The sequence below is a fragment of the Mytilus trossulus genome, chromosome 6 (genome assembly GCF_036588685.1).
Source record: "Mytilus trossulus isolate FHL-02 chromosome 6, PNRI_Mtr1.1.1.hap1, whole genome shotgun sequence".
In the NCBI taxonomy this organism is placed as follows: Eukaryota; Metazoa; Mollusca; class Bivalvia; order Mytilida; family Mytilidae; genus Mytilus; species Mytilus trossulus.
In genome coordinates this window covers 67,199,227-67,218,434 of record NC_086378.1, presented here as the reverse complement: position 1 = coordinate 67,218,434, position 19,208 = coordinate 67,199,227, and the positions used below count along the sequence as shown (strand labels likewise).

The 19,208-nt window shown below is 32.2% G+C and overlaps 1 protein-coding gene and 1 long non-coding RNA gene across 2 annotated transcripts; one reads left to right on the top strand and one right to left on the bottom strand.

Moving 5' to 3' along the window:
• Window positions 1-2,373: 2,373 nt before the first annotated feature.
• LOC134722948 (uncharacterized) lies at window positions 2,374-2,886 on the bottom strand. Its single transcript, XM_063586582.1, has one exon. It carries the CDS (start codon window positions 2,884-2,886, stop codon window positions 2,374-2,376), a length of 513 nt encoding a protein of 170 aa, XP_063442652.1.
• A 6,623-nt stretch (window positions 2,887-9,509) lies between these two features.
• On the top strand, window positions 9,510-10,881 carry LOC134723685 (uncharacterized). The gene is made up of 3 exons (XR_010108149.1): window positions 9,510-9,614; window positions 10,044-10,165; window positions 10,684-10,881. It is a non-coding gene; the product is annotated as an uncharacterized LOC134723685 (long non-coding RNA).
• Window positions 10,882-19,208: the final 8,327 nt, after the last annotated feature.

Sequence of the window (19,208 nt, the reverse complement as noted above, 5' to 3'; positions counted from 1 at the left end):
GGTCTTTAATATGTTTGGTTAATGAGTAATATCACTTTACGCATAATTCTAAATGTAAGATGGGCAAAAATTCCCATTTATTGTCTGCACACCCTTTCAACCAAAACATACAAGTAAGGACATGTAGCAACTAACAATTTATGAAAAATTATTTGTCCATATGTCATACGGTTTTTGAAAATAAATGAAAATAAGCCAAAATCAAAATTTAGAATATGACCTTGACCTTTGACCTTGACCTTATTTTCATTTTTTTGGACCAAGGACCTCAAATCTAAAGACCCTAGGCCTATATCACTGATGGTTTACCAGTAAAAACGCATATCACTTATATCAAATGCATAAGGGGAAATAACTCTCATATGGAGTCTCCGGATAGCTTCGGTCCAAATGAATATCCTAATCCTGAAGATGTAACGAACAATTTGGTAAAATAAATTTGTTGTAATCTTTTACGGTTGCGAAGGAGTAGTGGCCACAAGAATAACAGTGTTTGGGGAGATAACTCTTACAACGTAAAGTATTTTGTTACGCAGTTGTAAATTTTTACAGCGTATAAACTATACGACATCATATTCCAAATATCTAAGCAACATCTTTTGAAACATCAATAATACGCAAGAAAAAAATTTAGGCGGAAGAAAAAAAAAAAAAAAATAATAATAATAATAATCAGAACAAATTCAATAGGTCTTTCCACGGAAAGGTGGAAAGACCTAATGAATCAATTACAATTCATAATATTTAGTATAAATTGTTGTCAAATTGCAAAGAATTTAATACTTGTTTTGCAGAATGATGATAAATTTCAGCACTTCCTATAACATGAATTTTTCCAAAAATCCACACTTCCTACAACTTTTTAGGTAGTAAAAAATAGGAAATTGTAATTAGAACCATATTTCAATAATTAAGAGTTAGAAAGGAAGGTCTTATGATCTTTTAAAGACTGATACAAGAAAAAAATCCATGTTGGAATTAGAAAAAAATCTTCATTTCAATTTTCAAAAACTGAATTTTGCCCAAAATCTTCACTTTTTACGACCTTTAAAGGCTTAAAAAATAGGAAATTGTAATCAGAACCACATTTTAAAAATTAATATTTAAGAATGAAGGTCTAATGATTCTTAAAACTGATAAAAGAATAAAATCCATGTTGGAATTCGAAAAAAAATCTTCATTTGAATTTTTCAAAAACTGGATTTTACCCAAAATCTACACTTTAACAACCTTTTAGGGCGTACAAAATAGGAAATTGTAATCATAACCATGCACATTTCAAAGTTAAGGGATAAAAAGAAAGGTCTAATGATCTTAAAAACTGATACATGAAAAAAATCCATGCTGGAATTCGAAAATTTATAAGCATAATTGAGATTTTCAAAAACTAGATTTTACTCAAAATCCAGACTTTCTACAACCTTTAAGGGGTAAAAATAAAAAAAATTGTAATTAGAACCATATTTTAATAATAAATAGTTAATAAGGAAGGTATTATGATCTTGAAAACTGATACAAGAAAAAAATCTATGTTGGAATTAGAAAAATAAACTGAATTTGAATTTTCCAAAAACTGTGGTTTTGCCCATATTTTGTTCAACGTCAGTAGTATTACTGCCTCATTTTACTTTAAAAACTTCATAAACAAAAATTAAAGTATATTTATAGAGCAAATGATCATGTGGGTTAAGCTAGTAAACATAGTTTTCCAACTTTTTCCTTTTGTCAATCTGTAACACACAGTCATATGTTGACCATCACAGGAAGTTTTTGGAAAATAGCCAAGTTCAAAAATCCAGAATTTTGTTAAAATTTAACCCTTTAACATCATAACTGGAAAAATTAACAAACTTATCATGCATACCATAATATGATACAATTGTTATTATACCTTGAAATTGAAAGGGAATTAAAACAATTACATGTAAGGCACCATTCAGATACCAACGTTCCCTTACAATGTAAATATTGACAAGTGCAGTAAGAGGTTCATGACAATACTCAAAATTATCCCCTTTTTTTTCAGAATCAATCATTTGTAATAGCTGATATATTTTTTAATTATCACATAAATTCTTGCTCAATACAGTCCCTATGATCAATTTGAAATAAAGTATTTCCCAAAATATCAATAGAATTAGATGACTCTCCACTTTTGCTTAGACCAGAATTGCATGCTTCAGATAATAAATGGATAGAAAAATTAACATTCTCAATAACAAAAAATACCAATTAGATTTTTAAACAAAACAAATTTACACTCTGAAGACCATAATCTATATAATAAATTTTGAATATGAAATAACCTAAAGCAAAATTGGAATGCAGTTCTAATTCGGATATACAAATATGAAAGGTACATGCTAAAGTACATCACTCATCTGGTTTTAAACTTTTGAAAAAGTCTGATATGGCATCCACTATCTTCTTTGATTTGGTAACACGCCCTTTATCATTTACATCCTCCTCTTTCAGAACATCTTCTATTCCTTGGCGGCCATATCTTGCATATGTAATGCGTAGGTGAGAAAAAGACATGCCACTTGCTGCTATTACATTTGCAGTTCTTAGCGTAATTACTTTCTTCTCTGTAAGAGGTGTCAAAGTAGGGAGAAATAGTTTCGTTTTCTGGTTGTGGTCATATCTCCTTGCAGCTGAATCAAAGGAAAAAGATGACAATTGTTTTGCTTCTGTTGATGGAGCCAAGTGATGGAAAAAACGACTCAAAGCAACAACGTCCCCCATTGAATCATGACCGTCATATGTTTCATTTAATACTGTATTGTACAAATTTGATTGTGAATATGAGGTTAATCCAGGTAACAAAGATTTAAAAAGTTGTAGCGTGTCTAAAAATCCAAGAATGGAACATGAAAATTCATTCATAATTGAACAGTTATTTAAAGCACAAAACAGCACTGGTAAGTCATATGACTTGACCTATAATTACATTTTGCTTGTATTGTGATATTATAATATTCACATCTTTAAAGCCTCTTTGATGCCAACATATTTCACTTCCTTGTCATGGCAAAACATCTTGCTCCCTTCAACTTTGATCTCTGTTATTTCCAGTGCCTTAGGTTTTATTGGTTTCTTTGGAAGTACATATGTGTTGATAGAACCTTTGTCAGATGTTGCAGAAATCTGTGTTATGTGAGAGTTTCTTGCTGAAATATAAAAGGCATAACATTGGTAAATTATTTTCATGATAGGCATGTTGAACAAGCACTACTTGCCAACAGAATCATGTCATAAACAATCAGCCATTAAGATTAATAATTATATGTTGATATCTCCTGCACATAGGTACCTAATTCAACATGATAGATGATTAAATGTAAATTGCAATCTTAATTAGTATAACTTAATTCTGAATTTGTTTTTCATGTATTTATTCTTTTTTATTTGGGAGGGTGGTCTGTTGTCTTTGGTCAATTGATGTGTAATATTTGGTTTGGCCTATTATCCTTTGTCTCATTTCTTTCAGGGAAGAATTTATCAGTTATGCTCAGGCAAAATTAAATTATCAGCAGGATATTTCCAATTATCATTATCATGGTATTTGTGCAATTTATTATAATTGGCTTCTATAATTAATTTCTTTAATATTTAAATACATTTATACAGGAGAATAATTAAAAGTAAAACCTTACATCTGATATGTATTTATTCCCTTCATTCTTCTGAACAACACAAGCCGCTATTCTATAGTTCAAGGAACCAGACGAACTGTAGTGTTGTTTAGGGGCCTTGGAAGCCACACTTTTATTAAAACTTCGTTTGCCTGTGTACTTCCTAATGACGAAAGTTTACCACTATTCTCAGCATACATGGTGAACACACTCCTCAAATCATTCTGAAGGGCCCCATCTGAAAGTGGTTTACCATGTGGCAATAAGCTAAACTTTTCATTTGGATTATCCAAGAACCTACACTAAGTGTTGTTACAACGCTCATGCTGTCCAAAATGGTGACTAGAAAGAGCCAGTATACTTTGTTTTATCATGTCTGGGTTTCCTTTGCCTTGAGCAAGTATATAGTTGAAACAGCGTTGTAACTACTTAATAACTTTTATTGTCAATGTTTTATGCTTCTTCTTTATTTCATAAAGACTGTTTCCCAGCAGTTGTTTAACATGGTTTGAGTCCGACACCTTTGTTATATTCTTGTCAACATTTGCTCTTAGTCTAGCAATAGTAGTGCTGTCTTCATCACCTATTATTGAGCTAACACTAACACCTTTTTTCCCTACATCTTTGACCATTTCTTTGACCATGTCTGCTTCCATACTCTTTGCACTCCCAGACCAATTCATGTGACACTCGTGCACAGGTGGTGAGCATTTAGATTTTTCTGCCAAAGAGCAAACTCTGCATGACTTTATTCGGACTGCATAATTAACTATTTTCCCAGTTTCGGTACCTATCATAGAGCAATGACCTGAAAACAAATGAAGATTCCCATAGATTTATGATAAATTTCTCACATTTATATAAATATTTTAAGAAGTCCATGAATGTCAGCATACATATACATTGTACATTCTAAAATCATAATTCATTACTTGTTTTTATCTAGTATACATTTATTTGTACATGTATATTTCCATTCCCATTGTGGAACAATTTAAAAACCTCATACACATTCATTGTATTGTGACCTTTGGTAATTTAGAGTTGTAGAAAGTTTCAATTTTTTTGCAACATTATATAAAGTGGAAAATTATATGGAAATCTTTATTTTATGACAAGTGGTTTGCTGTTTGACCTAAATGTAATTTGTTGTTGTGTCATAATATATAGGAAGATATGGTATGAGTGCAAATGATACCTCTCTCCCTCCAAATATTAAAAAACATCTTATTAAAGTGAATAATTATAGGTCAATATACGGCCTTCAACACAGAGCCTTTTCTTGGACTATTTATACAGACATCATTTAGAAAATTACCTACCATACATACTGTAATAAGACCTTCCACTGCCCCTCGTTTGCCATTCCGCATCTACAGCAGCTGTTATACTATCGTGGTCTTTATTTCTGAAAGTAAAAAGATCAATTTCCATTACAGTATAACACTGACAAACTATATATATGTAAGCAGGTCTATAAGTCAGACACCAAAGGTGAAAGCAGGACTAGTAGTCGTCCGTCAGTAAGGTTTCAACTTTTTGGGGATTATTTATTCCCTATTAGAGATAACAGTCTAAAACTGGCTATGAAACTCTACTTTGATGAGTTACTGATCAAGTTTGGATTTGTTTTTGTGGGCAGTTTTATTTTTTTAGCAAAATTACTGCTTATGGAGTTTATTTTGAAAATTCTTCAATATAGCTTTTTTTGGGTATTTTTTCTAAACAGCTTGTTTTATTGAGCTGATTTTAAACCAGTTGCCATTCGCCCAATCCGGCATTTATTGAAACATCATTTCTTATTTACTTATGTTGTCTAAGCTATCAATCAAGTTTCATGAAACTTTGTTCAATATTTCCAGAGGAGAAAGAGATGAAAAGAATATAATCATGTTAATTTGTTTCCCTACCAAAGTGAGGAAGCCATAAATATAATACTAGTAAAAATATTTCTTACATTTTAGTTAATTCTACTTCCTCACACAGGGCTTGATCTACTGTTTCTTTTGCTACTAATTGTAGTGCAATTCCAACATCATTTTGCCTAGCTGACATCATACAATGGCTCACAGGTGGAATATCTAAACCAGATAGTAATGTGTTCACTTGCCTTTCACCCAGTCCGGCATTTATTGAAGCTATTAAAAAAAAACTATAAATAATAATAGGAAGGCAATTCTATAAATCAAAAGCATAATCTAATACAATATTTTTGTAAAGCATTTTTATTTGGTAATAACTGACAGTAAAATTCTCTATGTACATTTGTATACATGCCTTGGCCAGGACAGGGCATGTTTTTTACTGCAATTTGGAAGCCATTATAAAATTGCAATAGATTTAACACTGATTATCAATGCTAAAGATTAGTTGACATCATTTTGAGGATGTTTTTTAGTTCTAAATTTTTGCAGGACAAAATACTTTCAACACCAGGATTGCATAAGAATCATAATAAAAAAACATCATCTGAATACCTGGACTGTTTATTGGCTCAGACATACAGACTGATTACAAAAGGGTGCATATGAAGCTAATTACTTAGACTGTGTGACTCATGTCCACACTGTATGTATGTTATTTATATCAAATATCTGAAGCAAGCTTTACATATGCATCCCATATTCTCTCCTGCCTTTTCCCAGTTGGTATATTATTGACATGTCTACACACTGTGTTACTACAAGGAATCTGCTAAAACGTTAAACCACATCTTTACATCTATTCTATTTTATTCATATATATATTACACTAATTGAAGCAAAAGTCAGTCCATTTTTTACTGTAAAATTTTACAAAGCAAAATAAAGCAAAATAGAAAATAAATTTAAATCTTAAAGTTTAGATATATTAAATTCATTTAATTTTTAAATGACTTAAAAACTGAAAAAAGGGCATAACTCAGGAACAATGAAAGTGATCCCACATTGGAACTATAAATTTCAAAACATTTTGATGATGCAACTTTAAGTTACAGAACAGAAAACAATTTCTAATGTACTGTTGCACCTACATATATACAAGGGAACAGCTTATTCTTAATGAAACTGTTGCTTGTCTATTGACACATGTTTCGAAAGTCAATCGGCACCAAATTTTACATCTGCGTATTTTAACAACAAACAATTTCAATGATCACTCAGGATATTTTAACCCAGTTGTACATTTAGAATAGCAGACAATCCACACGTAAGTATACTGGTAGTGTGTCAAAGTTGTAAAGGAAGTCCACATTTTGCACACCCACGCAGTCCATCAGCAAGTATACCAAGCTCAACAACTCTTCTTCCTTCTCGCCATTGTGTAAGGTTTATTGAATTTGGCACGTGAACCTCTTCTGCATGATCAACCCCAATTGGAAACACTAAAATTACAAAAAGTTACTTGAAGTTAAATAGATGTCCTTAATTCTGTATTTTATTCTTTTACATTATATATAATTATTTCTTGGGAATCAGTTGTGATGTTAAAGTAAGGAAATATGTAAATGCCTTCCCTTTCAATAGCAATTGATAGATCTAATTCTATTTATATTGGCCGTACTCTAATAAACAACATAAAAATACATGTATATGTCAACTTTCTACTAAGCATCTACTTTTAGTTATTCCTATACAGTTTTCTGTTTATGGCTGTTTTTAAGTTAGGGACAGTATTGATATAAGTAGCTTAAGATAAGGAACATGTTAGTCTTAAAGGGAAGATACTGTAGATGTACATGATATTTTCCCAAAATTGATGATATAAAAAATGTGTGTTAAGAAGGTTTTTTTTCACATCACCAACCCCCTTTTTTTTTAGAATTTCTCAATAATCAGAAGACAATAATTCAATCAGTATTCCATCAAAAGAAATGAATTGTCTAATATATTTGTTTGTGTCAACAATTACTATGAAAGTTCAGCCTACATGTAAATACAAGATGCAGGTGGGTGCACTGCACTACACATTCTAGACACAGTAATAAGTTATTAGTTATGCTGATAATATCTGTATAATCTTAAAAACAAAGGGTCACGATAGAATATAAAATTCAAGTTCCTAGATGATGCCGTATCTTTTGTTTACGTACAATAAGGGGGGATTTTGGGGAGGGGAAACGAAAGTGATTTAGTTTTTCAGACAAATATCAGAGAGTGGTAAAGGTTTTTTTGTCTTCCGTTTTGTTTCATATGTTTCCTTGCCAGGTGGTTTTACTTACAGTAGTCTGTGATAATCATCAAAACAACTCCACTATTATTTCTGTGCAATGTTTTTTGAAATTTTAATTTCATGTTTTACAGTGTTCCGTTATCAGGTCTATTCACGCTTAATACAGTTTCGCACCCTACATGTTTGCACCTCTCATGTTCGCCCCTAGATTGGTTCGCACTGAATACACGTCCAAGTCAAATTTTCATTAAAATTCCATTTGAATTATTATATATATTTTTTAATACATGTACATGTATGTATACAAATGTACATTGTATGTATATGTTCCGGACCATATGAGTATTTAGACCATACGCGTATGGTCATGACCATATGGGTATATACTCATATGGTCCGACCATACGCGTATGGTCGGACCATACGCGCATGGTCGGGGTAATTAACACTCTGTTACAGTTTACTTTTAATACTTCTAAACTCTTCATATGGTATGACCGTTCATTCAAAATACGCTATCATATAGGTAATTCTATCATTATATTATAATAAAAAGATAAGCTAAATAAAAATAAAAAGTTTCACATAGTTGATTTTACTTAATTGTCAAATTTAAAGTAAACACATTTTATACCGATGGCCATTACCGATTAGTTATTACGAGTAAATGGCAATATGTCGACTAAAAAATTAAATTCCAAAAAAATTCTTAATGAACTGTTACATAAGAAGTCACTGGAAAGTAGCATACTATTAGTTTATTTAAGTTGTGTTGTGAAGATGGTGTATTGCAGTCATTTTACTATATTTGAGATCTAGTGCTTCTTAAAAACACCGTAGACATCAGAATTGCCAAAGACCTTGGTATCACTGAACGCAGCCGCAAAAAAGGCTTGTTTTTCACTCGCAAACAAAATGTGTAAATGAAAAAGATCGTGCACAAATTTCTTGCAAATGCAAAAAAGCTATGATACCGTGTGGAAGTGAATGTCATCCAAACCTATATGCACAAATGTAACTAGCGATGAAAACTAACTATGGCATCAATACTTTTTTTACGTAGTTTTTTGGATTATAAAATTTAAAAAAATTGTCATGTTTTAAACCATCACTGTTTTTTTTAGATAAAGTTTTTGTATTATTGAAACGTTTATAATGTAATTTGAAAAAATACATATACCTACACTGCAAATATTGCGGACGCCTGACGCGTCTAGACGCGTTCCATTTTTAAACACAATATGTTAAGTTATTAACATTCGTGTTCCACATTGAATGCCAGCGTTAAAGAATATAACACATTGTGTTCAGTCTTTGAACGCACATGTTCAAGACAAGTGTTCTAAATTGAACACTAGAAATGTTCTAATATTGTAATGGGGAGTGAACAAATATTTCATCGCTTCAGAGTCAAACAGACGATGAATAAAGGTGATTCGCACTATAATTTGACGATAAATGTATTTTAGCAGTATCAATATAAGCAAATTATAGTTTGGTAAAAAAAAAATGAAAGAGCGTATTTATATAAGCGTGCAAATGATTGGTTGTTAGTATAAATCTTCTTTCTAAAGGACTTAAGTTTTTTGGGTATATTTTTTTACAATGTAAATGTGTAAATGCTCATGAAAACGTTGCTATTGTAAAAGCGTTCTGGCGTCGAACATGATGCGTTCAAATTTACCTTTTCCCCCCGAACGCCATGCGTTCGAAACATGCCCGCGTACATAACAGCGCGTGACGTATTTAATGTACCGGAAGTTTGGTTTTTGATCGTGATTGAAGAAGCTTCACTGAAGAAAATTACAGCAAAGCTTGATTTAATAGGTATGTTTAATTATCTATATTTATCACACATTTTTTTTTTAGTATTAAATCAACAAATTTCTACTTTCACAGGACACACTGAAGTATAAATGGAAGTAGAACATTTTGTGTCAACACATAACGGTGCTGTTATGCCATAATTCGATTTAAAAAGTAGGAGGTTCGTTGAGAGAATATATTTAGATGATCATGCTATAAAAAAAAAAATAACCAATGTAAATTTATACGTAAATGTTTATTGATATCGTTGTTATTGTAAATGTGTTCTAGTTTCGAACATGAAACGTTCCAGCTAATCGTTTTCTCTGAACACCATGTGTTCCAATGTCAAGACAGAAGTTTGTAAAAAGGCATACTGCAACACTAATTTTAAATTTCTTATGTATATGTTATATTAATAGCTTTCTCATTCTTATGTTACTTTTATAGGGTACAAACACAACTACAGTACTGAGGGGTAATTGTTCGTGCATACCTCGCCGAGAATGAAGAGAGAATTTCGCAGTTCAAGAGATGACTACTTATCCTGCACCATAAAAGTACTTTCATATGTACATAAGTTTAAGAATTTTAGGAGTGCTTACAAGTTTTGTTATTGCAGATTTATCAATAAAATGTGCACCATTCACTGGTGTACATTATAATCAGAAAACTATTTGAGCTAAATTCGATATAATAACATCAATTTAAATTGGAATTACCGTATACAGATCATAAGTGAAATTACTACATATCTTTAAAAAAAAAAAGAGGCAAAAGGTAGTTAGTTTCTAGAAATGTGAGCATTTAGTTTAGTGACAAGTCTAACGACAAAGTTTTGCCTAAAACACCTACTGTATGAGTATTTGCTGGACACTTCCTACCATCTTTTTTTAAAAGCTATAGAAGACGAGAGCCTATATACTTGAAAATGCATGTATACCACTCTTTAACAAATGTATCTTATCTAATAATGCTGACAAGTATAATGGAATTAAAAAAACGAAATAAGAGTTTTATTCTAATTCTTAAGGAATATCGACATGATCCATAATTTGTTTACTCATACACTTTATATTTCATATTTTAGAACTCACAGTTGATGGATAACACGGTTAAAGAGTAGTTATAAGCCAAGGAGACGAATGTTCTAAAAAATGGAAGCTCAAAAGACGAATGTTCTAAAAAATGGCAGCTCAAAATCAGTTGTAGACGACTCAAATCATGTTAAAAAGTACCTAAGGTAGCAGTGTTACATGAACACCGACTCGACTAGTAGCAGCATATACACAGGGTATTTTATGTTTTATATTGACTATCTGAGTGCTATGAAAGCTGTGGATCATCGTAAATATTGGTGATAAACGAGTCATTGACATAAGTATTTTGTAATTCAGGACAGTGCTTGACTTGAGAAGTTGCAAACGATGAGTTAAACTGTGTTCATAATTCACTAAACTTTGTTGTTACATACTAATTTTAAATATGACGAACAATTTGTTTATGGTTAAATATTTGGACACATTAACTTTTGCAAATTACAAATGTTATATTTTTAATTTGTCTAACTTGTCATTTTAAAGTTGTTCAATATTTCACATTGTATTGTACTTTTTTTTTTTTAATTCTGCCTCTTTTAATCAATTAAAGATGTTTTTAATCAATTTAATTATTTGTTTTACAAGACCACAATAATGTTTCAGAGAATAGAACACTTTTTTCTGGAACATGTAAAATTGTGTTCCACTTATACATGCATATGTATACACTATGTGTTCTGGATATTAACACATACTTCTGGAGCGTTCCAGAAGTGTTACAAGGCTTGGAACGCGTAACGGCATACAATTTTGCTCACAAGGTCATGTTCCAGATTCAAACACTAGGCGTTCAAGGAGTACACACTATCCGATCAAGAATAACACACATAGCGTTCGAAGGATGCACACATGATGTTAAAAACTGGAACACCAAAGTTAATATTGAGAACACTGTTACGCGTTCCAGATTCAAACACTCGGCGTTCAAGGAGTACACACTATCCGTTCAAGAATAACACACATAGCGTTCGAAAGATGGACACATACTATTAAAAACTGGAACACCAATGTTAATATTTAGAACACTGTTACGCGTTCCAGAAGTGTTACAAAAGGGTGTTCAAAAAGTGTTCAGATTCTTAACACTTTTATTTACAGTGATATGGTCCAAATACTCATATGGTCCGGCCCGTTAATAACCAAACGAGTATTATACTCATATGGTCCGACCATACGCGTACAGTCGGACCATACGCGTATGGTCGGACCATATGAGTATACGCATACGGTCATGACCATACTTGTATGGTCCAAATACTCATATGGTCCGGAACATATACAAAAAAACTATATAATTTGATGTTAAAATCTGTGAATACTGCATGTATGTTTATCTTGGTACATGTATGAGTAAAAACAATTATTGCACTTACCAAAATATTATTAAGATTTATTGAACACAAAAAATGTTGTCACTGACTCAGAATGACACTTTATTTTGAAACCATGAAAAAATATTTATAACCATACAAGAACAAAATCATGATTAAGATTTATTGAACAAGAAAAACACCAGTATCTAATGTTTACTTTATTTTGAAACAATGAAAAAACAATTAAGCACTACATGTACATGATGTACGTTCAAAACATGATTAAGATTTATTTAAAATTGGAATACAAAATTATTAAACAAAAAACAGTTTTAAAACTATACAAACCCTTGACAAAACCAATAAAATGTGTTTGAATGGACTTTGGCTGTGAACGTGTAAGGTGAGAAAGTGAAAGGAGGGAAAAGAAAGTAGGCGAAACATGTTTTGGGGCAAACGAACACAGATTTAGGGGGGGGGGGGGCTATTCTGGGGAAAAAATATTGATAATATAGGAATTCACTGACTTAGCATGACCAGAGCCCTCTCCTCTAAGGAAGTAATGAAAATTTCTGGATCCGCTGATTTCCATGTTCAGACCTCACCCCATTATCATGGTTGTATTGCCACATTTTGGACAAAATATAGGATTATAGGTCATAGACATAGTTGTGATGCATACAAACCCTTATTCTTTATTCCATGCATGTTTAGTATTTGATGATTGTATTTTTAATTAGATGTAAATGGCCTTGAACTAGCTGTCAGATATCTACAGGTACTCTCAGATCTGTTCCTAGTCTTTTTGTTGTCAGGAAGTACATGTACAAGTACCCGGCCACGTTCAATTTATTTTTTGTCCATCTGATGTGTTAAGCCTTTTTCAACTAATTTGTATAGTTCGTTCTTATGTTGTACTGTTATACCACTGTCCCAGGTTATGCGAGGGTTGGGATCCCGATTACATGTTTAATCCTGCCATATTATTTATGTATGCGCCTGTCCAAAGTCAGGAGCCTGTTATTCAGTGGTTATCGTTTGTTTATGTGTCACATATTTGTTTTTCGTTAATTTTTTATATAAATGAGGCTGTTGGTTTTCTCGTTTGAATTGTTTTACATTGTCATATTGGGGCCTTTTGTGGCTGACTGTAGATGAGGGTATGGACTTTGCTCATTGTTGAAGGCTGTAAGGTGACTAATAGTTGATAATGTCTGTGTCATTCTGGTCTCTTGTCTGATTGGCAATCATATTACATCATCTTTTCTATATAAAGGTTTGACTGACTAGTTTCTTGGGTTACAATGTATATACGTACATCTTGACATCTAATTTGCGAAATGCCCCACTTCCTAGTACAAAATTTTGCTTTCAAATAAAAATTAAATTATAGCCATCATGACTTCAACATTTTCAAGACGTAATATTTATTTGTACTACCTCACTACCATGCTGAATCCTGCTGCAAATGTTTGCACCTGTCCTGAGTCAGAAATCTGATGTAAAATGTACAGAAGTTGTCATTTGTTCATGTAATCTATATGTGTTTCTTGTTTTTTATACAGATTAGACCATTGGTTTTCCCGTTTGAATGGTTTTACACTAGGCCTAAATTAAAATATTGTTTGTTTCCCAAATCCCGACCAACCCTGAAAAAATTGGTGCTACTCATAAAATTTTGTTGTCAGAACTACTTAAGTCAAATATTATTTTATTCATTTTGAATTTTCAGGCTTGCAGGATCGTGCGATAATATATAGATATAGAAATGCCCAGTGACCCCCCTCATATTATCAAACACTGTGCTTGTTGTATTCTTGTACTTGTCTTAATAAATATTTGTTGGTCTGGTCTTTTTATAACATTGTGTCTTAATCATATTGAATCACTTGTAATCATTTGTATGTAATTAATGTTGATTGTTCTGCTCCTTGTGGGCGCTTTGATTAGCAATAAAATATATTTGAATTTGAATTTTGTTCAAGCTTTTTGGAAAAATAAAATTGTTTCCCTACTTACCTACACACAACTCGGTAGGCAGGGTCGGGATTGGGGAAAACAAACAATATTTCAATTCATGCCTTAGTAATGTTAGGGTCCTTTATAGGTTGTTGTTTGGTGTGAGCAGCTGGGTGTGAGCCAAGGTACCGTTTGAAGGCTGTGCATTGACCTATAATGGTTTACTTTTATAAATTGTTAATGTTTATATTTGGATGAAGAGTTGTCTCATTGACACTCAAACCACATCTTCCTATATCTAATTAAAAAAGTAAAGTTACTTACAAAAGTTTTTTAATTATTTTGATTTATATGTATTACAATACATGTATGTATGCAGACATTTCGTAAATATATGAGGCATTTCTTAAAAAATCTGACATTTCGAAAATTCAATGTGATGTTCAGGGTTAGAGTTATCGTTCTGACGTCCAACTGCTGTTTTGCCAGACAAGCTGGGGTCGTCCCACTGCAAAACAGCAGTTGTAGGTCGGAGTAATCTCGGACTACTAGTATCATTATGATGATGTTATTTTCAAGTTCCACCGCCACAGGCTTAATCACTTACTCGTCGTATTCTGTTGTGTTGAATAAGAATGATCTTCTAGCGGTACATTCCAACTCTTCTTCTGTGCTTCAGAAACTTTCTCGTATCTATCCTTTTCCTTTTTGTGGGAGGAACCACCTTTCTTGAATCGTCCCATTGTGTCGTCTGGCAATTTGTTTACATTGCCGCAAAACGGCGCGTCATTCGCAGTGTCGTAAAACTCGTTAAAACTATTTCATTTTAACAATAAAAATATTTTAAATTATTCTGGAAATATAAAAATAATATTTTTGTTTGAAGTATGATTTCTTTATTATTTAAATTAAAAAAACTCCGACCACGTTTTACGATAAACAACTGATTTTTCGCAGCCAAAAGCTGACCAGCAAACTCCCTTAACGGACTTTAACAAATTTATTTTTTTCATTTTTCGTCTTGCGACATCAGAGTTTAAGAAATCGGGTGCTATGTTTGCTTTATAAATACTCAAATTCACGTTATACATGTTATATCAGGATCTGCTTACCCTTCCGGAGCACCTGAGATCACCCCTAGTTTTTGGTAGGGTTCGTGTTGTTTATTCTTTAGTTTTCTATGTTGTGTCGTGTGTACAACATACTACATGCTAGCAAAATCCTCACAAAATAACAAGTTATTGTGGTAAAGTCCTTCCTTTCAAATTCTAAACAGACGCCATCATTATCATCATGTCATGACGTCTTTAATTACCGTTATGGTATAAATGAAATAACCACAATACTGTCCTTTTTTTACTCAATTGCCACATCCCCAAAGGATTCATTGCTTAATGTGTACTCGACATGAGTAAGTTGTCTATTAAGGGTTTCTGAATATTTTTGTCTTTTCTTTCGTTTTTCGTTCATTGCCATGGTGTTATTTTTTTTGTTTGTCTCGACTCATTAGTTTTGAGTGACCCATTAGTATCATATGCCACCTTTGTATAAGATAAACCGGAATACTCTCAGATTTTCAATTTTCTTTCTTCTTAAGTTTTTGATTCGAAATTTTATATAGTAAGATACCTATAAAGTATAATTTATTATGGACGACGTTATCATTTAGGCAATCTTCTAAATACGATAATTTTTTTTTCTCGGTGTATTAAGAGCTGTACTACTAAATATCTAATATTTATGATTCAATGCCCGTTGTGCACTAAATAATATACAATTATCTAATCATGTTATAACATATTCAAACTGACTGACCTAAAACGAATTGCTACTATTTTAAGTACTCAAACCATCATAAAGTGGGTTTTGTATCAGTTGTATCAGTTTTAAACTGTGATGACAGGCCAAGGGATGAGAATGAATTACAAGTCTGCCATTGTTCTATGTTTTATTAATTAACCTCCAACTGTGTTCAAAGAATTATCTTAATTGTTAGTACTTGTAATAGGCAAACACAGAAATAGCATCCATTTAGGGGTTAATTAGATATATATGTCTGTCAATGATTTGGGTTTTCTTTTATGCAGTACAATGTTAATAGATCAAACAAAGAAATGTGTAACATGCAGATCTAGAGGAAAGGTTTAAACATCTAACGAATTTTTAAGCTCAAAAGTTAAAGACAAACCATGTAAACTACTAACGTCAAAGCCAAAGAATGAAAACGATGAAAAGGAAACCATCAGTCTATACAAAACACAGAAAACTTTAGATGAGCAACACAATTCCCTCAATACACTAATGAACTGGTCTCATATAGTCAAATAGGGTAAGCATACTCTGAATCACAGGTGGTTCCCGTAGTGTTTAGCATGTAATTACATATTCTCTGTGGGTTTTTTTTTCTTGATTTCAAATCCGAAAAACACAGCTAGCTGGTAATACATGTATATGTTAGACTTATAAACTGTTTCAGAATGTTAAATTCAAATAGAAGGAAATAAAAGAAAGTGTTCATATGCCTGTTTGACTTCAATAACTCGAAAACAAATGAGATAATCTATAAGATTACAAAACAGCTCAATTGAAGCACAATTAGTTGTTGAAATTGTTGATTAGTATTTAGTTTTCTATGTTGTGTTTTTAGTACTACATTTTGTCTTTTTTATTTTTAGTAATGGCGTTGTCAGTTTATGTTCGACCTATGTGTTGAAATGTCACTCTGGTATCTTTCGCCCCTCTATTACTCTTGAGTTACATCGATATGGTGAAAGTTAAGTAATCAAAAAATAAATACAACAAAAAGAAAACTTTAAGGCTCGCTAATCTTCTACTGAAACATACAAGTAATATGTACATATGTGACTACAACTCGTACTTAACTTACTTTTTCATTGTGTTTTTTTTTTCAGAATACATTCGTTTTCTCCGGAGATTTTTTCAATACATTTTTTAATACATAATACACATATAGGATGTACTTTCTACCACATGAATAGATTAGCTTAGTCGTATTTGACAAAACCTGAAAAATGTGTGTGTCCCAGATGCTATACGTTTGTACTTTTTTTTTGCATTTCCTTTTTGAGCATCACTGATGAGTCTTTTGTATACGAAATGCGCATATACATATTGCATACACAGTTTTGAGCCTGGTGTCTATCATGATTTTATTTGCACTTTCTGTAATCTGAGACCGCTGCCTGTGTTTATTATTTGATGTTTACTTTACATGTATTAATGATCGAACACAATCCCTTTTTAAAATAATCAAAATAATTAATTCTGATTTTGAATTGCGTAGTCTTTGAGAGCGGAAAACTAGACACAACTATTTATTTCCAAAAAAAAAAAACACTTCAGCACAACTCTTTCATTTTGAAAAGAAATGATACTGATATAAACTTAAAAAGTAATTTCACATCCGTCATGGCTCCGATGCACTGCCTGTTTGACGGATGAGTCAATGATTTGTTGACTTACAGTCAATCGGAAGTGAATTAAATTATTGATTTTTACTCTTTCTTGTCATTCATCTTTCATAAAATTCAAATAGTATCATATTTTTGAAGCAAATGGAAAGAGGTAATCATGAGCGAATGCGTTAAATTAATAAACTTCAGCTATGTTTGTTTTACTTTTAAGATTGACGCAATATCTTGGGATGGTCTTAACTAGGACTAGGAATAGAACAGTTGCGAGACAAAAAAAAAGAAGACAAATATTATATGAGATTAAGGTTCATTTCGCCACTTGAAATAATTTAATTTCGAACATATACATTTATGTAATTTTTTCAACTATTGTCCGCGGATAGCATTATTAAGAAATTGAAAATAAATGGTTAAAGTTTTTGCATACGTTCTCTTTTCGACAAAATATTTGAGGAGTTGCAATAGGAAGTAGTTATGCTGAAATGATAAAATGTTTGTTTTTTTCTGGTCATATTTTTCTTTTGCTGTTTCGGTTCTTAACATCCGTCAAATATTCTGATCTGGGCGTTACGGATTAAGAAAATTCCGAAAATACTTCGGTCGCAAGATATCAATATTTTATTTTTGTTTTCAGTTCAAGACGATGTTATTTCGTGTTACATTTGTTTCTTTGTAAAGTAAAGAGCTGCGTATATGAGGGTGGGTTGATAACAAAACTTTACGACAAAAGAGATGATTTCAGCTTTTGTGAACTTTCCATTTCTAAGTAGCAACATTCCAGCAGCACCTGCATACGGGGTATATGTCTCCCAATTGATACGATATTCCCGTGCTTGCATTTCCTATCATGATTTTCTTGATAGAGGGTTACTGCTCACAAGTAAGCTATTACACCAAGAGTTCCAAATGGTGAAGTTGAAATCATCCCTTCGTAAATTTTACGGACGCCATCACGAGTTGGTTGACCGTTATGGAATAACCGTTTCACAAATGATATCGGATATGTTCCTTACGTCGTAACTACAATACCCTTCCCTTTCATGAATATGACCTAACGAATTAGACTACTTACCGGATTTGTAATCACATAAGCAACACGACGGGTGCCACATGTGGAGCAGGATATGTTTACTCTTCCGGAGCACCTGAGAACACCCCTAGTTTTTGGTGGGGTTTGTGTTGTTTATTCTTTAGTTTTCTATGTTGTGTCATGTGTACTATTGTTTTTTTGTTTGTCTTTGTCATTTTTAGCCATTGCGTTGTCAGTTTGTTTTAGATTTATGAGTTTGACTGTCCCTTTGGTATCTTTCGCCCCTCTTTTATATTTAACTGACCCTTTTAAAGGAAATGTTCTAAGCCTGTTTTATTTTGCTGGGTTTCCAAAGGACGTTGTAGCGAATCGGTCAATAATTTTATCTGAGCAATTATATTCCAGAAGACATCGGCCGACATGTCATCTGTTTGAAAGCTGATGCTATCAATAATGTCAATTAAAAAGTGCGATTTCAAAAAGCCTTCGGGAAAACATCCGATTGAAGATTCCATGATATTTTTTTCGTACGACAGGAACCTTTCATACCACTCGAGATGTCATCTGTTATAATTAGGATTAAAATATTTCAGCATCATTACACAAAATTGTGTTTTTCAAAGGGGGAAATAAGAAAGCATAAACAAGCATGATCATTTTATAAACAATATAATGTGAAACAATCAAGGTCCACAGAAATAGTTGTTCATTAAAACAACAATAATAAATCACAACATGATACAGTGAACTTGAATAGCCATATACGATACATTGAACTT